The sequence below is a fragment of the Pempheris klunzingeri genome, chromosome 15, assembly GCF_042242105.1.
Source record: "Pempheris klunzingeri isolate RE-2024b chromosome 15, fPemKlu1.hap1, whole genome shotgun sequence".
Taxonomy (NCBI): domain Eukaryota; kingdom Metazoa; phylum Chordata; class Actinopteri; order Acropomatiformes; family Pempheridae; genus Pempheris; species Pempheris klunzingeri.
The window spans coordinates 14,920,820-14,943,576 of NC_092026.1; the positions used below are offsets into that span (position 1 = coordinate 14,920,820).

Consider the following 22,757-nt stretch of genomic DNA (forward strand, 5'->3'; position numbering starts at 1 on the left):
TTCAATTTCTAATGCAAACCCTCAATGGTAATCACTTTTAGGAAGGTTTTTAATTTATTCCTCGACACTGATTAATTGCGTGGAATTGCTCCAGCCATTTCCTGTGTTAAACGTCAGTTAATTAGCTGACAACATTGGATGGCATAATTAATACAGCCAAGGGTCACAGCATGTTACCAGAGGGAGGGAGCTCAGGTGGGGGTCCCAGTGACACAGACCAGCCTGCCTCAGAGGCACCTGCAGTTAGAGAGAGAGAGAGAGAGAGAGAGAGAGGCTTGATTTAGACCTAATGAGAATCAAAGTTTGAGTCAGAATGTTCCTTTTCAGATCTCGTTTTTAATATTTGACAAGGAATTAGGCTTCCGTGGCCACTCAAGTGCTCCAGCAGGACAGAGCTGGAAGGACAAATGTCCCCTGTGTTCCACTGTGGATGGAGCCTCTTCAAAAAAGGCTACCGTGTATGAGTTGTTTGTCTTTAAAGGTGGGTGAAGGGCATTACAGGACTCATCACTTACACCAGCCTTGTCTTTATACCCCGTCACACCACACATACTGTACACACACATAACACAGAAGCTTAGATTCTCAGTTTCATGCCCATCATTTCTCTTGGGTGATGCATGTACAGTAATTATTTATTTATTTTGGTTTTTCTTGGACTACAATCAGAAACTGCAAATTACATTTTTGTGTGGATCATTGTCCTTCAAAATAAAAGTAGGCTTTATAACCTGTCTAAACAATCAAATTACAAACATAAACTCAACTTTTTAAAAGGCATTTTATGTCTTTGCATCATATGTATAAAGCTTCACATTTGTGTGTTACAATTCTGCACCTTTTGGACAACAACATCTTTACCTCCAGCACTGTAAATTTGAGAAAACTCACAACCTTTTTATTTGTCATAATTCATTTAACAGTGCAGAGGATAAAGTACACATGGGTTGAAGAGTATTTTTTCTGCATTCCCCCCAAAAAAACAACAACAAATTAAATTAAATGCTGATATTTGAGGTTTCTAAGGCCTAACAACTTGAAGCTTTGAGGGCAATAGGCAATAGGGTAATTTTTTTAACTTGAAGATTTTAAAAGACTTGACTCAAGTGTTTGCAATTCCACTTTTCTTAATGTGAACGTTTCCTGTCTGACCATTGCTTAAACAGAAACAAGCTTAAACTGCACAGTACACTGTATGTTTACTGTTGTACATAGAAAAAGAGATGCGGATCTTAATAAGACTACCCCCAATGGGTTTGAGCTCATGAAATGATTCAGTGGTTCTGGGTAAGGCGGGGCTGCTTGGGTTCCGTGCTGCTTTGTGTGCAAAGTCAACACTAATATCCTTTCATTTACTCATACCAGTAAATATTCTATATTTTTAGATTTTAATTAAAAAGCCCTGACAACAGTGTAAATGAAAGCAAACGTCAGTGTCAGCTATCTATTTAACACATGAATAAGAATCGAGTTCAGTTGGAAAAAAAAAGACAGGATGCCTGTGTGGGCAGTGTTTAAATCCAGTAGAACGGGGCTTTTGAGGCAGGCAGAGTGGCAGTGATTCATATTTCAACCCAAAGTCTCTCCCTCCCCAAGTCCCTCATAATTAAAGCCTAAGCATATGGCCCTGTGACCACGCAAGCACAGAGGTATCTGCTGAACTTTTTTGGCATCTTATTTTGGATCGCTGGCAACAGCGGTCCCTTCAGCCTTCCTTCAGCGCAGCGGAAATGAAAAGCGTGTCACCTTGAGTTGTCACAAGCCACATCTGCCAGCCTAATTACTGCATGTTAAGGCTTATTGATAATGTGTTTGCCAGTTGGGTTTGTTAAATGTTTGCTATATTTGTCGGAAGAAATTGCTTCATGGACACGACCACACCTGTCGTACTCCATAGCCACAGTTGCTGATGTTGATTATTAGACGCATGACCATGCACACTGAGTCTATATGATTTGAATGTGAAATGACTACATGAGCTTGGTAAAGATTTGGTAAAAAGTTCAGGTTGGTAAAAGGTTTTGGAGCAGATCCAGATCTGACTGGAGAACAGGCAAATGATAGTACTATTTGCCAAGGTGGAGGTCTGCACTGTCCGAGTTTGATTCTAGTTGGGTAAGTTGAACATTTGACCTGCTGTTGGCATCAGACGCTTGTCGACACAGGTCCAGTCCCCTCAGGGTGATGAACATCTACACCAAATGTTATGGCTATCTCTCCGTTATCTGTGGCATTAGCTCAGTCTCAAGCAAAGTGGTGGACTGACCTACAACGCTGTCGTCCTCATGCCTCAGTCCTAGAAAATCTAAGACAATCTCAGGTATTTATTAGTGAGTACAGTGCCATCACCATATAGATGCTATTGCAAGAGGACAAGAAATGACATGAAAAAGAGGAAGAGGCAAAGAGACCACTTTGCCTAGAGGAATAAAAACAATTCGAAGGACTAAGCTTAAACCTCTTAAACTAACAGTAGTTCATGGCAACACTAATGCTAGCTTTGGGTATGGTCTGAGGCCACCAGGGACATTTTCTGGATGAGCATGGTCCATAGGAACAGTAATGTTGGGATTAGTGTAAGCATTTTGTGGACAGTACCTGCCTGAAAGGAGATGAGCACAAGTGGTGAAGGCCGGTATTATGATAATTCTTCACAGTAATCTTTGCTTGCCTTGAATTATTGAAAGCATTTGGCCTAGGCTCTAACCTAACCATCCCCATGGTGTCTGCTCATCTTTTCTGAGAGCCAACATTTTGTTCAAGCAATTTTTTTTTCCCCCCTTATCAGAATTGTCTGGGGAAGAAATCAGGGCTGTGCTGTATTACATTTAGTTTCCCATTAGATTAGAGAATGGGCCTGCTGGATAACTCCTACTGTTCCCCCCCCCTCACTTTCTTTGCTTCTTCACTCACTCCCCCTCTCCCCTCTCTCTTTCCCACTAAATCATTCATTCCCTGACTTATCCGAGAGTGAAATGGAGCACTGGCCAGGCTAGTTAATGGAGTTCTATGAGCCATAAGATTACTTTCCTACCTGAGCTCATTCCTATGAATCTTCCTTAGAGAAGCGACTAAAATAACAAACCACTTCCCGCCATGAGGCAAAGTTACAGGAGGACTGTCAGGTGTTTAGACAGGCTGCGATTTCCATCGTCTCTGTGCTCTCAGTGTCGAGCATCGACGAGCCCTGCACTCGTCTGATATTTTCTGCTGTGCCTCCCGATGGGACGGAGTCACAAATGTTAACAAGATAACTCAATTTACATTCCCTGAGCAGTCTAATTGGAGCTGAAACAAATGCAGCAGGATTTTTTTTGTTTTGTTTTGTTTTGCTTTTTTCCTCAATGGAAATCACTAGTGGTATTGAATTTTTATTTTTTTTTCTTTGTTCACATCCAGCAACTCTGCTTTTCAAAATGTGCAGTATGTATCGTGAACAGTAATCTGACTTATTTAGCAGCTCCATAAGTGGTGGCATTTCAGACCCCAGCTCATCCAGCCTGCGTGTCAGACTGTCCTTGGGAAAGACACAGAATCCTAAATTGCTTGTTAAAGGGACATGTCAGTCAAGTGTACTTTTACAGGCTCCTGCCGTCGTCCAAATTTAGACACCAACAGGAGCCCATAATTATATAGGGAATTTGTCAGCCATGACTAAATGTCCGGGGATGATAACTTGTGATTTGTTGAATTTTTTCTTTTTGCATTGAAAATGATTTTGACATTGTTTTCGTTGTACGCAGACGGTACAAACAAAATCCCAGTAATAAATTATAGACATATTCTGTATAATGCTGATGTCACTTTGCTGCACATGTTTGATTGTGCTCAACATGGAGCCTTAAATGGATCCTTATTACTGCCTCGAATGCTAAAACCTTCGCTGTGTGTCAAACCTGTTCTATCCAGTAAAGACGAAAATGCCACAAACTTTTCAGAGATACATCGGCGTAATGAGAGCTACCTAAATTTTGTTTGGCACACAATCTATTTGACGTGTTTTAGTTTGGCCTAAGACCTATGCGCTGACTTAGCGGGGGCTGGGTTTTTTTTTACCTGTACTGGAGCGAGGGGGGGGTTCAGTTTTGGGGAGCTGTCATGTTGTCCATCTTTATATACAGTCCATGTTTTCTAAGAGGGAGCGATGGTCATTTCTTATTGATTTAAGTATGTTTCATTTGAACACACATTCTCTTTCATTGCTGGTTTATTCTTAGCAGCCAACCTACTTGTCTTGTCAGGCCTCTGTGTGTTTGTTTGTACCAAGGTGACATACAGGGTTTGGCAAAAAAAAACTTTCATGTGTACAATTCCATCTTCTTTTTTCTGAACAGCAAAAGATCTTCTTCTGCTCCATTGTTCAATTTTATTCAGTAATTGCCATTGGTCCTTATGCTTCGGCTTCACATACACATGCAGTGTCATTTGAATGCAGCTCTCATTTTCCCGCCCTCCTGGATGCACGTGGTGCAAGAGGTCCGAAACTAATAATGGCACAGGTAACGTGCATTCGCTGTCAGGAAGATACCAGCATTGACAGTAACAGTGCAGCTTCTGCTAGTCTTTGCATCGCCATACAATAGAGCCCTCGAAAGGCAGCGTGTTGGAGAGAGTTCATGTCAGGATTGACTGAGCATTTATTTTGAAGGCGCTCTTAAGTTGAAATACTTAAAGTTTTATGAGATTTTGTGGAAAAGACTTACACCTTGGGACCTCGAATGTAATTGCACAACAAAGTCATTCTGTGTGAGAAAGTGCTGGGAAATTCGAAAATTCAGGTGCCTGAAAACATGAGGGGGGGGGAATCTAACCTTCATGCAGCTTAACTTGAGTGTTTTATCTTTGTGTTTGGACAATGAAAAGGCAGACAAGTTAACAAAGATGGATCACAGAGCCAAAAACTCCAATAGTTGGGAATTGAACCCTGGTCCTCATTGGGGGATTCCTCGCAGGAGTGGAGAGTTTACATCCCAGTGGGCTACTTCACACAGTCTCTCACAGAGCTGGAATATTGATTCAATTTTTCTTTGATTTATGTAACTGCTATGCACCGAGGCCCAACATTGTCCTGCCTATATCAGTTTAGAAAATAAAACTTGTAGACAGCTTTGGCTATGCACTCATTGAAGGAAATAAAACTGCTTTTACAATCCATTCTCAGCTCTTATATATCACATGCGGCGCGATTAGTATTACCATTATTCACACAGGTAGCCTTGTTCAGTTCCCTCACTATACATTTAATCTGCATTCGTGTAGCTGGAGCCAGTACGGCCCCTTCTTTATTAAAAGTCTACCGCTGAGGAGAAGTTTTCTAAAACTTTTTTCTTACACAAATTAAAGGCAACATCTGTCATTCGGAGCTGGTGCAGAAACATGTAAACAGCACAGATTTTCAAAGAGGAGCAGCAGATAGAGAGCAGTGCATTTCTCTGAAATCTGTGCACCATTAATAACTGGAAAACACTGTGTAAAGTAAGTGAAAGGAACAAACTTAGCGTGACAGGATTTTGAGGTTTGCCAAATCATAGCTAATTTTGAGTTGAAGATGAAAGAATTAGAACAGAATAGAATAGATAGACTTTATTGTCTGCCCCAGACGGTCACAGAAATTCTCCTTTGACAAGGCTCCAACAATAAAATACAACACATATCACACACACAGATGACAAGTGAAATGTTAAAAGGAAACAGCAGCCAATACATGCCAAATATATGTACTGTTACCAATTATTTGGTAAAAGTAGCACCACACTGTAAAGGCAGGTGGTCCTGCTTTACAAGTAGCACCAGAACGCTGTCAAATTCAGAATTTACTCAGAGAGGGACGAAGGCCCCCCAATTAAAAACTCAGACTTGATCCAACCTACGGCATGACTTCAAACTTGACTGAAAGCTCTTTTGGATACACGCACATTCACTGTGCAAGCACGAAATCAGGTTTTGTCATTTGATGCTGTTAATGGTTTGTTTAATGAAACAGGAGTTATACAAACCTATAACTTCAGTGATAAGCACTTGACAAACACGACATCTGTATTCAAAACGTTCACTTGTGTTCAGTTTATCATAATGACTGAAAATAACTGGTTGGGTATTTAAATTATGTACTGGAAATGTATTAAGTAATAATGCATTTTGCATATTTTGTTCCTTTGTATGTAGTATATTCTATATTATATTAACTATATTATAATATATTGGATAAAATATTGAACATGTTGAAGTAAAGTAAAGTAAGTTAAATATTCAATCCAATGTACAGCCAGCCAAAAAAAAAAACTTGAAATGATTAAGATGGTGTTTATTACATGGCTGTTGTGTTGTATTGCGTTGCATTGCATCATCCAGGTGTATCTGTCTGGTCACTCGGGGTATTTTTGTGTTGCAGTTTGTCAAAGCGATTCACAGGCTGTTGGATAGTTCAAAGAGTTACTTAACACTTAATCCGCATTTTTGAGTCGTAAACTATGTCTACAGTCACTTGATTATGCTAGAACTCTCAGCATATACCCAGATAAACACAATAAGTAATTCAGAACTCAAGACGCCCAAAAAAGTCTGACTGAGGCAACAGTGTTTTAACGCCCTCATCACAACATCCACATATCCTCACCTCCCGACATATAAATAATGTGAAGGAACGAACTATTATAAAATGTTGAGCATGGAGTAGTAACAGTATAAATACCAGTGCTACGATACTACTAGGGTAATACACATAGTTTACAGTATTCAGTAGTCAGTGTGGTTGAATGGATTTTTTTTTTCATATTTAAAAAGCATTTTCAAACTAAAACATGATGGAAAGTTGCTCAAACTATGGATTCAATTTATCACCTTATTTTATGTTCGGGATGTGAAAATGTTCTCCACAGTTTTGCAGCTGCAGTCAACACTATTTCCTTTTGGAACGTAGTGGAGTTAAATAAATATTCTCACAAAATTGAAGTGCTGAAAGTTCACCCTGACTTTCTCAAAAAGTAGTTATTTGCAGTAAATATATTCAAACTTCCACATCTGATCTTCAGTCAGCCCTCAGCTAAAGGTGGAGGTGCTCTTCCTGAGCTGGGATACGGTTAGGGCCATCCAGTCTTACCTGACAGCCAAAGTTTTAGGCAATAAATGTAATAGAATACATTTATTTGTTAGCTTTTAAAAGCTGTTTTTTTTTTTCCAGTGTGGTTTTGTTATGAAAGACATTTCTGCACCTTGTATTTTCACAAAGGAAATCCTAGCACAGCTATGGCCATGCTTCTATGAAAGGCTCCGGTACCGACTGCACGGAGAGAGACTGTGAACTTGGGATGTTTGCAAAGTGAAGTTCAGTCAAATTAATCATTCTGTCAGACAATGAGAGCAGAGCACCCCAGGGCTAAAAGGGAGACAAGGCCTTTCAGAAAGAAGAAGAATACGCTGCGCTACTGTATATGTTTTGGGCTTGTTATTCATTTTCACTAAAGGAGGGGGGGGAGGAGGGGATGGGGGATGGGGAGGTTATGTAGTGGTGTGCTCTCGCTCTCTTGGTGCTGGGGAATATATCTATCGTTCCGGGGAGCCATTTCCCATAAGAGGGGATAAATGGATGTAGCTGAAGGTGAGGACAATGCAGGAACATCACATTTAGAGGCTTATTCATCAAGTTCATAGGTGGTGTCAGGCCTCTGCCAAATGTTGCATTTCCACAGCACCCTTGTAAAGGAACTGTTACTGGCCTTGCAGGCATCCCAGCACACATCATACCTCATATCTAATTTGTGTTTCAATGATTATAATGAAAACAGATAATGCGAGTTTGCATTTATTACTATTTTTATTTAATTGTTCGAGTTCGAGTGTCCTGTTTTTAAAGGTACAAAACTAAAACTAAAAGGCTTTTTGGTTACTTAATCAACGTATTTATTTATATTATATTACGTATAATTATTATATTTGACTTTTTATATGTTTATTATTAGAATGTTGTACTGCACCTTACATATCGATCATGTTGGAATAACTTAACAGGGTCAGTTTCCAATAGAACTGCAGTGTCTTATTAGCTGAGACCTGGTAACATTTCTGTAACACTCCCAGCACAGTCTAAAGGCTGCATTGATTTGTGCCACATTAACATAAGGCTATAGAAGCACTGCGTTCAATAGATAAAATTATATTAAATGCGTCTTGTTTCACCTTTTAATTTCATCAGGCGGTTATGCACATGGAAAGTAAACTCATTTCACAAGCAGCATGTGGGCAAATACAAATTACAGCCAAACTACAGTACTGTCGGCTCCTGTTGGACTCTATGCTATATCAAATTTTATATTTTCCAAACATATTAATACTGTTATTGATCTGGTTTGCTGAAACTAATGAGAAGCAGGCCCAAGCATGCCTCATGTTGTAACTTGATATCATTCCTTTGCAGCTCACCGGTGTTGCCACTGCGGTGAGAAGGGCCCACGCCAGGTCAAATAAATGGCACAATGCATCAGTAAACGTCGTGTCATGTCTGGAAAAAAAAAAGCCGTAACGGAACATTTTAGAATATTTCGATACCAGCAAACCACAGCTTTGACGGACAGATGAAGCAGTATTACAGATTCCTTGCCCAAAAAAAGAATTTACATAGCAAGAGATTTGCTTTTTGGCCACAAACCACTTCAAGAAAATAAATGCACATTTGCACTTTTTCTGTGCATGTCCTTGGAAAAACAAGTTTCCCCTCAGAAATGTTATACAGGAGCACAATGTTCCGGCTAGTCTTTGTTCCTGAATATATATATAGTCAGTTATATCAGTTATATATAGTCTAACAGATTTTCCCGGCTGGTCACTGGCACATCTTGTCTTCTGTTCCATGCGCCCAAACCTCTGTATTTCACTCGAAATGATGATAGAGATTCTTTCCCCTATCCTGCGTCTGTCATTTACCTCTCCCCTTTTCATACACATACACGTTTGCCGGCCTCTACTTTTTTTATTGCCTCTCTTTCATGTCTCAATTTATCATTCTCAAACATGCCCAGCGAAATCTCTCTCACGCACACATTGTTCTTCTGTTTTCCCTCCCTCGGTCCGGTCTCCGTTCCCCTTCTTCCGTGTCTGTGGTTTGCAGGAAACATGTTGGACTATCCAGATACCTTCTGGATGTGCTCGTGAACACGATGGGGGCAGTCATAGTGATGTATGGCTATAATCCCACCGCTGCAGCATGACACAGCTGTCAGTTGCCATTGGAGATGAGATGATTTATATTCTGCAGTGCTGCTTATGGCCCTATATAAGTGATGTTAACGTTAAAAGGCGTGATCCTACATTCTTAAGCAACGACGATGGGGTCCTTCCACTAATTGGCTTGATTTTTATAATTTGATGTTCAAAAATATGTTTGCAATGAGAAAAGTATTTCATGTTTACATCCGTCACCACGGGGAAAAGGAGATTATTTATTTATATATATTTATATAGTCATCTCCACTTGGAATCTGTGCTCTTTTGCTCCATGCTGTATCTGTAATTGATCAGTTAAAAAGTGGCTGATTGGCCCTTTAACACTAACGCGTTACAACAGCTTGGTCTTATCCCACTGTGGTGCATGACGGATGTTTCCTTCTCCTCATGCGTCCCATTGCAGTTTAATTTACATGTCTGTATGTTGTGCTTTATCTGCCACTCTTGATTTGTTGCCGTATGATAAGACGACAGGTCATTGGTCAGTGAAGCAAGATGCATGCAAAGCGTTTGATAGGCTGCACCGTGCATCAGAATGAAAAACACTCGTACGTGGGTGACTTCCTTAGGCAGAGGAGATTGGAGCATTAGGAGAGGATTGGTGGATGAAATAAAGTCAGAAGGAACATTATGTTAGAGCAACATGAAAAATTAGTTAGTGTTATCCTTTACTTCACAAAAGTGTTTTGAGTTTTTTTTGAAGTGGTGCGTTTCATCTTCCAGAAGGCTCCTTAAGCTGCAGTGATTGAGACAGCGGGCAAAAAAACCAGTAAGGTTGGGCTTCCATTATTAAATCCAAAACCTATGTCAGATCCATTTGGGTTGAGTTTGTGTTAGTAGCTAAAGTTAAAAAAAAAAGAATAAAAGTCACTTCATTCATTTGAGATTTGTGCTTTTTGTCAGTTGAGGCACAAAAAACTACACATTCGACTGGCAGCCTAATTAATGTTCCCGTAGATAAATGAGGTGAGCAGCATACATGTTTATCTGACACATAACAGGAAGACCGTGCTTATTTTCCACTCATTTAGCATGGCAGCCAATGTAGGCTGGTCTGTTAGTCAGTATGTCAACAACTACTTGACTACCGTATCAGATGGTAGCTGACCTGTGGTGTTAAATGAAATGTCTTAACAAAAGGTGTTGAATAGGCCTCAGTCAGCACGTTAGCCTGCTTACACCTTAAACTAAGTGGTGAGCATGGTAACAATGTACAGAACCTGCTGAAGAGCAGCATAATATCATTTCACAAGGATGTCGACTAGCTACAGCTGATATTGTCTGCACTTGGCTAAAAATGACAATGTCAATTTTGATGATGAATCAGTCATCTTTTATTAAGCGAAAATAACATCAAATGACAAATTCTCTGAGTCTGAAATTTAAAAATGTGCTGTTTTTTTCTGCTTTATATTGTTGTATATTGAATATCTTTGTGATTTGGACTGTTGGTCAGACAAAACAAGCGATTTCACATCACGAAATTATGATTGAGATTTTTGAACCGTACAGTAGACAGCACTTGAATTATTAAATAACTACGAGAAATTATAATTAGATGCAGTCTTGGTGACTTTTTGACTAAACAGCTGAAACTGTTGTTGCGTCTGAGTTAATTATTCCTCAGTATGCATAATGTCTCCTTTCTTTGTAATTTTGTCATTTGTTCTCCGAATGCTCTTGTATAGTTTCTATTTTATATTCTATTCTTATTTTATCTCTCAATGTTTCTCATTATTCATTTCTTTTACTTCCTACACTATATGTGCTTATTTCTTTTCTCGTGCTGCTGTGACAAACATAGTTCGCGAGCAGAGGGCTTATTTCATCTTAAAACTCTTTTCATTATCAAAGTAGGGTATTTTACAGGTGATAAAAATAATTCTCGGAGTTACAGAATATTGTGAGACGTTGTTTATTCTGCTATTGTCCACTCTCACAGCTTTGGACTTCATGATCTCTGTGATTCATGCAGATACCGTGCTGATTAATATAAAAGTGAATGAATGCAGAATCAGGAAAATCATTGAAATTTTGATGAGGCACCGGGGATTGTGAATAAATCTCTTTTTATTTTGTGTTTTTATTAGTTTCAGACTGTTCAGACTGTTTTAATTATAAATGCTTTGTTCTACTTGGTTTTCGTCTGAGTCATCCGAATCTGAATGTCAGTGTTACACAGGAACTTTGCGCTATAAAGAGAAAAAACGCTATGGAAACTGCCAAAAGTAAATGGTTTTAGGTCGACACAAAGGAGGAAAAGTGTGCCATTGTGGCATGACAATGAAAATACTGTTGTTTCATGTAAATGTGCTATGCGTATGAGTGCGATGTTAGCCTTCACAATCATCAAACACCGAAAGGCTTCAGCCTGCCTTCTACTATCTCACTATTTCTGAATAGATTTTATGATAATAATTTCTATTTTGTGTGTTTTTCCTGGGCGGGTGAGCTGCAGCTGAGGCTCCACTTTGATCTAACACTGGAGACTTTGCTTGCCTCTCTCTCTCTCTCTCCTGTCATCTAATATAATATGAAAACAGATCAAATATTCTTCTGGATTCTGCAGGTAAAGTAAACAAGAATGAGATGTAGGGCCACCCTTTGATCTGGCAATGAAGACTGCAATTTCCTCCACTATAGGAGTAAATAACACATTAATATTACAGTTTTCTGTAGGACTTTGCATGTGTTGTGGAGAACTTACCTGATCCATGCTTTAATCTCACACCAACGACTGCATCCTTGTAAATAGTTTGTTTTTTCTTCCTGTGCTACTGCAGGTATGGTGAACTACAGCGAGGTGTCTGGCTACCCCCTGGTTCAGCACTGGAGTCTTCGCTCTGTGCTGTACCACGTCAAGCTCAATCAGTGGGTTCTCTCTCAAGGTAAATCACTCTGCGCTCATGACGATTAATTATATATATATCATTTGTTATTGCTGATTGTTTATTTATGCTGAAGGAGACCATGCTTGGGTCTCTGTAGCACAACCTCCCTCGGTTCTCTGCTAAGAATAACAGCACTGTCAGCCATCAATTATTGATCCCATTGCAATTAATATGACACATCAAGGTTAACAGCTTGGGTACTTTGTTTAATTTTCATTTTTGATCAGCTATGTGATAAACAGATGGACTGTCATCTTTTGATTAGGCTGGCAAATATTCTTATTGTGCTTTAAGATACTCTAATAACATCATTCTACGCCACACTTATTGTGCATGATATGTTGGAAAATACTTTTTAAAAGAGTAACGCTTATGCAGTGAATCCGTGTCCTTATCTGCAGAAGAAGCAGTTTCATGATGATAAAGTTCTTGAACACATAGAGACACCAGGAGGCGCATTGTTGCCAATGCTGTAAAGTGGTGCTAAAAGGTTCAAGTTGGGTCCATTACATCAAATTAAACCCTCGTTGAAGCAGTCAATTATACGCTGATTGTGGTGGTGATCCTCAGCCGCAGCGCTTAGAGAGATCCCTGAAAAGCATTGAATGTGTGAGGGTCAAGTTCCCTTCACAAATTAGAAAAATGTTCCTTTAAAAGGGCACAAACGAAGAACCCACTCGCCAAGCAAAAGCAAACAAGATGGACACAGAGCTTCAAGACACAGCACAGCAGACACTCCTATTATGAATGCAACCTCAACTCCGCTGTCAATTGTATAATAACTCATGATAACTTTTAATATTGAATGAAGAGTAATGCAGAGGTACACACAATCCTGAGCTGCTTACAAAGACAGATGTATTCAAACAAAGTGGAAATAAAGTAGCATAAGCGTGGTTGTCTCTCAGCAATGATGGAAGAGCTATTGACAGCAAAGGTTTTCCGCAGTTCACTTAAAAAGGTCCAGGGGGCCACACAGAGCAAGTGAGAACACTTGAAGGAATAGATGATCTCTTTACTTGATATGAAACACAAAAACCTTAAACAGATTAGTAGGTTGTATAACGCAATAAGGAGAGATGTGGGAATGTGAGCGTGTAATGAGTGACGATCAAAGATTGGTGGGACCTGTGCCAAAAACAAATTCATATTGACATTATTGTTACAGAGAAATATTGGTACAATGTTATGCCACAAAAATGTATTTGTTCTTCATCCAGTTTCAAGCTGCCTTCATATATTTCCAGCAATAAATACATAAACATTTTGAAAGAAACAAAGTAAATCAAGTAGGATTGGAAATGCATGTATGTAGTTTAACACAGCAGTACCCCCAGTAGAATGAGAACAGGAAACTGTATTTCTGTGATTTATTCTAAAAATATCTTACTGTCATGATTATTATATTGCTCAAAGTTACTGCAATACAGCTCGGGTAATTACACACCCTTCAGTTCTGCAAATAATATAATTTACAGAAGAGATTTCTTAGAATTAGACTACATCCACATCACGCAAGTTTATGTCGCGGACACATCTTTTTCTCCCTGTTGCAGCCCTTCATCCCGACTAAAACTGCCTGTCTCCTTAACAGTCTCCTTAACAGTCTCCTCAGTGTGTGAATCTTAAAATACAGATTTGGGCTTCCAGTACGCAGCTTTCTTGATGCGATCATTCATTTTAAATGTCAGTGCAGCCAACTATACACAACTCAATCAATGTTATAAACCTGGATTCATGATGACTTTCTCCGATGAATAAGACACACCAAGAAACAAAAAAAGTGGATGGCTTAATATAGGCATAGTGTTGTATTTCCTGTGGGATACAGAGATCCCACAGATTCCATCATCAGTGTTGTCAAAATCAGTCGTTATTTCAAAAACACCCTGCCTTCAGTTTGGAGTTATTATTTTATCATACTTAAATCATTCTAGCCTCCAAACCAGGAACCATCATCAGCTTTGACCCTCATTTTCAAGACTTTTCTCAAAGATTTTTCATTCCCGGCTGCTGGGATGGCTTTATTATTATTATTATTGTTATAAATATACACCTGTAATACCCAACACTGTTGTGTTGAGTTAACACAAATGATTGCATGACTGCTGTCTGCTGTTTTTTCCTTTAAATTTGATGATTACTCTTTAACAGAATCCATATTGATCTACTGATGAATAGATAGCAAGGATGTCAGTGCGGAAATGTGTGTTTCATTTTAGTTTCCTTGTCTTTTGCTCTGTCTCTCTGATAGCTTGTCACAAAGCTTTGTATCCATAGCAAGACCAAGGCATTCTGACAGTGCCTGCCTTGGAAACTTCATAGAATAAGATAACTGTGGATAGGTATTTAGTCAAGCAATACTTCTTCTGAAGGCTGCTCCTGGCTGCTGACACATAGGGGATTATACTGAATATTTCCTGACAGGTTTCTCAGTACTAAATGTATTATTCTATGAAAATGTATCAGCCTTTTTCTTTTTATTTGCCCCACTACATAACTTGACTTGTTCAGTTGGCAGTGTTTCAGGGTAAACTGAAATTTGTTGAAATACTGCGTTCAATCATTCTGCCTAGCTGGAAGAAGAGTGTCATTTCATAATTTGGATTTTTGTCATGTTTTAAGTGCATACATTATTCATAAATCCATCATAAATAGTTTCCATTCTGATAAGTGCAGCCACCCTACTGTAAATACAGCCATGTCACCTCTAATGCATTTCCAATGGTGCTGCTGTGATTTGAAAGTGGCTGCCATGACTGCTGAGGATACAGCTTCTATTTTCCCTTCACTCAGAAGTGACTCGGCAGTCTCTGTCTTTTTTACTCCCATTTCCCACTTTAGCTCATCATATTTCAACAGCCACCGGAGGGGTGAGGCTACTGATTTTTACATCTGATAGCAAAGCCCCCATCGCTCATCCTCACTGTGCTCTCTGTCTCTCACTTCAGTTGCCTCCTAATTTAATTTTAGGGGAAAAGTAAGAGCGAGCGGAGCGTGAGTGCTGAGATATTAATACTGCTTCTCCTGGAAATGATAATGATAAATTGCTATTGCACTTTTGCTTTCCAATATTTGCTGAGAGAGAATCCCAGTGAGCACATGGTCATTTTGTTATAGTGTGGTCAATGTATCATGTCAAACATGCTTTCTCGTGGGCTTTATTTAGCCCAGTCAGTGAATTCACCAGCATTAGTGGGGACGTGTTCTTCGCTTGTTTCCAGTTAAGTCACCATTGCATTACTCAAAGAAACCACAGTGTTCTTGACAGAGTTATATATACTGGTTTGTTGAAGTCCTTTTATCTCACCATTGTGGGTAAAAACCTGTCATTTCAGCTTAGGTCTCTCTTAGGACACAAAGTCCCTCAGGGAGATTCACTTTCTAAATTAGCTATAAAAAGAATTCTTAACCCTTACTGCCAGTTATCCTGTCTACATAAAGAGGGAAAGACTAACCTTTAACCTCTGAGTCGTTCTGACAACACAGCAGAGGATGGTGTTGTCAGATCCACTCAGAAATTAGGCTACATGTGACACACATGATGCGTCTTAACCATTTTCACTGATACAAGCTCAGCAGTTGTTGAATGTTTGAAAGACTTTTCAAATAAAGAAATGTTTAGTACTTCGAGGCAGATATCTTCTCATCAAAAACAATACTTACTAATTATGTAAAGAAAACCTCCATAATTCAATACTCGTAGTCATTACAAAAAAGAAAAAACAATCAACGTTACATTTTCAACTCCCTAATGCATGGCACATCATCATTGGCAATGTCAGCAGGAGCTAAGAGCAGAAGTGTTTAGTTGCTGGTTCTTATCCATGTTGTCACAATGCAAACTAAAGAAACACCCTTGCCCTACTTAATATACTCAAATTCTGCTAGCTCTGGTATGACTAGTATCTAACAGTGACTAATTTTGGCAAATGCTGACCCTACACAGATATTAATGTGCAAATGTCTGTCAGTTCACTGACTTAATGACTCTTCTCTATTTTGCGTCACTGTAATTACGCTGTATTGGCAAAACTTTTCAGCTGTGTTCAAATTAGAACAATTGAAATAGCTCAACACAGCATAATAATATTACGGGGAGGGGGGTCTCCAAACTCAACACCAAATGCCAGTTTTAATGACTACTGCAGTCTCAAAATTATTCAACCCTCTGAATAGATTCCCTCATAAGAGCACTCATCTGCAAATCAGGTTTTGTCTCAAGGACACCTGATGCATCTAATCAAGGCCCACATTAGTTGCATCAGGTGTGCTTCAGATAGAATACATCAAATACCCAGACTGGTTTGTTCACAGTGACATTTGATTGCATGTTAGAAATATGGGTACGTTAAGAGAATTGTTCAAGAGAGGAGATCATTGCCTTGCACAAACAAGCAAAGGGATACAAAAATATAGCAAAGGCACAGATCCATAGTTCGCCAGTTCAAAGCTAAAGGAACTCTGGCTACACTACCTGGACGTGGCAGAAAGAGGAAGCTATCTGCTGTTGCTACCAGATATCTGAGGGACAGGTAGCCAAAAACCCTTGAGTGACTGCAAAAGACCTGCAGCAAGACTTGGTGGCAGCAGGCACTGAGATTTCAGTTTCTACACCAAGGTGTATACTAAATGCTGAAGGTCTCCATGCCCAAACTCTATACTGAGCTAAAAGCACAAGACAAGTCAGCTCCAATATGCTCAAAACCATATTAATGAGCCTCAGAAGAATCTGTTCTGTGGAGCGATGAAAGAGCGATGGAACTTTTTGGGTCTATGGATCAGAGGTATGTCTGCAGTAGAAAGAATGAGGCAGACGCTGAAAAGAACAGTGAAGTATGGTGGTGACTTGGTAATGTTCAGGTACTGTTTTGCTTCTTCTGGCACTGGAAACCTGCACTGTTTGGAGGGCAGGATGGATTCAATCAAGTATCAAGAGAAAACGTCATGCCGTCTGTGAGGAAGCTGAAGTTTGGATGTCATTGGACCTTCCAACAGGACAATGATCCCATGTATACCTCAAAGTCCACCAAGCCTTGGCTTCAGAAAAAAGTCCTGGAAGATACTAGAGTGGCCTTCACAGCTGCCTGATTTGAATCCCATAAAAAATCTCTGGGGGGATTTGAAGAGGACAGTTGCAGCACGCAAACCCAAGAATATTACAGAGTTGGAGACTAATGCTCATGAGGAATGTGCTAAGATTCCTCAGGAACGCTGTCAGAACCTGGTTTCTGGCTATGCATCACGTTTGCAGCAGGTCATGACAGAAGAAGGGTCTCTACTAAGTGCTAAAGATCCCTGTCAAGAAGGGGTTGAATAATATTGAGACTACATTAATCATTAAAAGTGGCATATTGTGTTGAATTTGGAGAAACCTCCTGTAATATCTGTTGTGTTGAGCTATTTCAATTGTTCTTGTTTGAGTTGTTCATTGAACACAGCTAAAAGTTTATAAAGTGCAACTGTAATTACTACAACCAGGTATAAGAAAGCCCACAGCTCATTTTCATTCATTTGACCACTCTGACAATTATTAGCTGATAACTAATTTGCGACCTATGAAAGACAAATGATAGTCGACTAAAAAATGCTGACAAGAAAATAAAGCCATAGATGCAGTACAGAGAGGCAAATTGTAAACATGAAAGTTCTTGCATTCTGTTTGAAAATGGATGCTCAAAGATATAGAAAAGTGAACTGTATTTTGTGCCTAAATCTCCCATGCTGCATTATTTATTCATTCAACTGTTCAGGTTTTATGAAACGATCTCAAACAACTCAGCTACTGTACACACACAACTCCTGAAATTCTTTTAACATCAACAGAATTTCACTGTGTATGATGAGATTATTTATTTATTTTCATGTGAGCCTGTGCTAGTTCATGTCCATATGTAGACACTGGATAATCATCCCTCTTTGGTTGAAAGGGTTCATGAATAGTAAACAGCTGGCTCAGATGTCCACTAAAGACAGACACTTCCACCCACTGTAATTTCAAATGCCTATGCGCAGTTGATAAAGTGAGACAAACCTGGATCAAAGGGGATACTCAACTAGACACCTGTGCCCTGAAAAAAGTTTGCTGTTGCTGGAAATCATGTGGGCTGCATGTCATCAACCAGATGATGACAAGACAGATCTACACAAAAAATTCAATTACTCTACCCTTTTGGCCGAGGCTGAAATACCCCAACAACTATTTGGTAGTCACTCTTGGTGCCCAGAGAATAAATCCTAATGATTTTGGTTGTCCTCTAAATTTTCCTGTATCTCCACCAATAGGTCAAAAGTTTTGACTTGTTTAGTGAAATAGCTCAATATATATATATATATATATATATATATATATATATATATATATATATGAAATTTGATGCCAAATCAATCAAATATATATATATATATATATGAAATGTTATGCCAAATCAATCATATACACAGGATATGCCACAGGAGGTTGACATTTGTGGTTTTAAGTGAAATGTCTTGATTGTGCTTGTGCTACTTGATTGAATGATTGATTGATTGATTGAGAGATTGAGAGATCAGTCAATAGCCTAGATGGATAACCCTTGGGAGTTCATATGATAGAAGTAGGTTAGACATGTTTTTAGGCTGTAATGCATTAAGTGATTTATTGAAAACCAGCAGTAACTTAAAGTTCAGTCTCTGACTGACTGGTAGCCAATGCAGACAACTGGCAATATGACCTCAGCTTTCTTAGTATTTGTAAAAACTCTAGCAGCAGCTTTCTGAGTATGAGCTGAAGCTGCCTCAGTGGATTCTTGGAGAGACCCGAGAAAAGACATTACAAAGTGAGAATATGTGCAAGTCTGAATGACTTTATGGTACTACTTTGAATATAGAGCCAAAAACCATGTAGATCTCTACATCTACCCAATGGGGAGCCATTGCATGAGCACAGCTGTGGCATACAGTTTATACAATATGTATACAGCATGCATATAGTGGAAGATATCTACAGTGTCACAGCCCAGCTCCTAAACTGACAGGAATGGGAAACCAGACGAGGTTGCAAGTGATTACAAATGGTTTATTAACGAAATGTGAGCAAATGGAAAAAGAACGTGAAAAGTAAGTAATCAGCCACATGTGCGTGCATAGGTGTGTAGACATGTGTGCAGCAAAGAAACAAAAACAGCAGCACCCGCGAAGAGATGGTTAGTGTGAGCGAGAGAGAGCCCCCACTGGAAGGAAGGTGAGCTCATGAGCAATCACACCGGTTCCAGGTGTGGCTTATGAGGCTAATGACAATCCTCCATCCTGGATCCTGGAAAATAAAAAAGGCACAAGCAACAGAAAACCAGAGACAGCTAGTGGGACAGAGAGGTCAATGAGCAGTCATCCCATGGCTAGAATTTTTATTCTGCAGTGCAGAGTAGTAGGTCAGGGTTGTCAAACCCTACCCATAAAATGGGGTTCCCTTCGGGAATTTCAGTAGACCACAGCTATAAATGGGCTAAAAAAAACAACAAAAAAAACCTAATACGTCCCCAAACCCTGACAAATCCGGCACTAAGAGCAACAGAAAAAGATGAAGGAAGAGTAGAGAGATTACACAGTAACCTTTACTGTAATAGAATTAAGAACAGGGTGCTCTGTACGACGCATCTGCTACAATGTTCTCTGAGCCTTTGCTATGGCGTAAATCAAACAATAAGAAGGAACATAGTAGGAACAGAATCTAGCGCATCAGCCTGCGGTTTGAGCACTGTAAAGAATGCAAAAACCAGAGGGACACTACCAGAATACAAATAGACCTCGAGAAGAAACTCACAGGCTATCCGACTGAAACATCTACATCAATGGCATCAACATGCAGCTGGAAGGGTAGGTCCATGCATAGAGCTACAAGAACAGGAGGAGAACGAAGAACAAATTTAACATTTTCAGACTCCTGCTGGCAAAAAGTTGACCAAATAGGCTTTGCCTTCCCTCTTTAGTTAATCCATCAAAGGAGCTACCACAGTTGAAAAATGTACAAAAACTGCAGTAGTAACCTACAAGACCTTGTAACTGCTGAAGTCCCAAAGTCCCACATTGGCTTTGGGATAATCAGCCTTCCAATGTCCCCTTCCACGCCACAAGGTTTGGCCTAGTCAGATGAGGACCAGCTGCCTCCTCCAATCCATCTGGAGCACAAAACCTGCCCTCACCTCTGTGGGTCAGCACATACTCATCTGCCAGGGCAGCAGCCTCTGCAGCAATCTTCACTTTATGTTCATTAATATAGACTGCAATGTGACTGGGAACAGAATTCTTAAATTGCTCCAAGATGACCAAATCATATGTCTCAAGTGAAGTACACCACAGACTGAAATGAATTTTATCCCCCTAGCAAACTCTACATGTGTCTATTGACCGGCCTTCTCCCACGATTGAAACCTCTGGTGGTAAGCCTCACTGCAGCCTTGACGGTTGCATAAACCTTACTGTCAGCCACAATAAGAACAGAGTGGTAAGAGTGGTAAGCTTACCAGGGTGGTAAGCCTCCTGCGCTTTACCCATTTGTAGTAGTTGTAAAAGTAGTGAGAAATAAGTGTCTGGATCACACTCACTAAATTGGAACTAACTTCAGGTTACTGGCAATATCAAAATAACTCAAACCCAGGGCCAACAGCTTGCGACTTGGGTCCAAGAAAACTCAATTCAGAGAGGTTAGCTTTCATAATAGTCTTAATGTTCACTTTTAGACTAAATATCCACTTCTACTTTGAAATGCTCTGCAATTTCGGCGACTCCTCTGATCGAGCCCTCAAAAACTCACCTTTACTAGCTATTGCTTTACAACTTAACCAACCTGCCCAAACTGATGCAACACAACCAAGCTACTACATCTGCCTGCAGCCCACTGAGGTCCACAGCCTCAACGCACTGCCAAAGACACTACGGTAGACCCGTCCCTCTAACTGCCTAGCTAAGCTCCCCCCTAGTCTTCAGGTGCTACTTGTGATGGGTATTTACACACTACAGCCTGCAAGCCCAGTACAACAACCATAAAAAAGGATGTCCACAACCCCCCAAATGAATTCCATGGGAACCCAGTCTTCAACTTAATCAGGGACAGAAAAACGGTTATTTACTACGGCTGCGTACAAAGGACCACCAGACCTCAGGGCCACATACGCTAGCTTGGAACAAAACACACTCCTTAAAAACAAACCTACGGCTTATTTACTCAATGACCGCTCACGCTAACCAAAGACAGCCAAACATCCCACTTACCTCACTCGTCTATCTCTCCCAACAGTTGCGCAACTCGTTCATGAAACGAGACGCACACTACAACTGCTCCGGCGTCACACAGACACCTGGGTCACAAGGACAGGATGAGCCCCCATTTGTCACAGCCCGGCTCATAAACTGTGACAGGAACAGGAGACCAGACGAGGTTGCAAGTGATCACAAATGGTTTATTAACTAAATGTGAGCGAACAGAAACGTGTAAAGTCAGTAATAAGCCATGCATGCGTGTGTGGACATGTGTGCAGCGAAGACGTGTAGGGAGTAGTAGGGATTTCCTTTAGTTAGTATCAAGGCAGTGTCTGTATTTATCTGTGATCCATACAAAGCCTGTGAGACTCTACAGCTTTGTGTGACTTACAGGTAAGGCAAATGGAAAAAAAAACTACTCCTTAACAGAAGCACTTTTAGAGTGTACCAGAAAATAGGGAGTGGCTGAACAAAGATACATTCCTATATTTCCCTATAACCCCAAACCCTCTATTTTTTTCTCTCTCTCTTTCTGGTTTTTGCTTTAACTGAAATCATTCTCCTCAATTGTATTTTTTTTTCATCTATCCACCCAGCTTTCAGCTCGGCCATCCATTCTCTGGATGGGGCAACGCAGCGGACCGACTTTGTCTCCATCCTCAGGGAGTTTGGGAACCACTACGTGCAGGAGGCGGTGTACGGCTTCCAGGAATCCTGTACCATCTGGTACCCTAACAAACAGGTCCAGAGGCAGCTGTGGCTGGAGTACCAGGACATTAGCAAAGGTAGAACACACACACACTTTCATACTTGAAGAATTATTTTTCTAAATGAAAAAATTAACAGCAATTATTTGTCAGAGCATGGAAGTTAAGGTGAACATGTGCTTGCGTGGGATGTACGAGGAACACAGTTGAGTTCCTCTGGTTATTTATATATTTAATGATTGTAAAGATTCATAATGTGTCACCCCCACAAAATATATTGAGGCTGATGATGCTGCGAGAGTGTGTTTCAGTGTGAACTGGATTATTATGTTACGAATTTAGAATTGGCAGGACTCAAATATACTTCGGCTGTGGTGTAAACACTTGCTAGGAGAAATACTTAAACCTCGCGCGGGATCTCGTTTAACATAGCTCTTCTCTTGTTTCTGTGTTTTTGGTTTTACCCCGTTGTAGAAAAACATAATGGGCTCCCAATGGAGCAGTCTTTCAGAAATGCCCTTCTGTCAACCATCAGGCTTTTAGATTTTTTTTCTGCACCTCTCATGTGAGCACTCCCTTATAGATTTTTTTCAGTAGATCTTTTATTGGGTTTAGGTTGTTGTATGGGCTCCAGAAATCAGGCACTAGTATTGACGATTTCAAACAACCCCACTCATTAGCGGATTGGTTTGAAAAGATTTGA

General features: G+C 40.0%; 1 protein-coding gene across 1 annotated transcript in view; it reads left to right on the top strand.

Annotated features, from left to right (window-relative positions):
* Positions 1-22,757, top strand: part of astn1 (astrotactin 1) — a 332,257-nt gene that overhangs the window by 181,724 nt on the left and 127,776 nt on the right. Inside the window, exons 16-17 of the mRNA XM_070845081.1 lie at positions 12,003-12,107; positions 21,944-22,132. Coding sequence (XP_070701182.1) covers positions 12,003-12,107; positions 21,944-22,132 — 294 coding nt within the window. The remainder of the gene's footprint in view (positions 1-12,002; positions 12,108-21,943; positions 22,133-22,757) is intronic.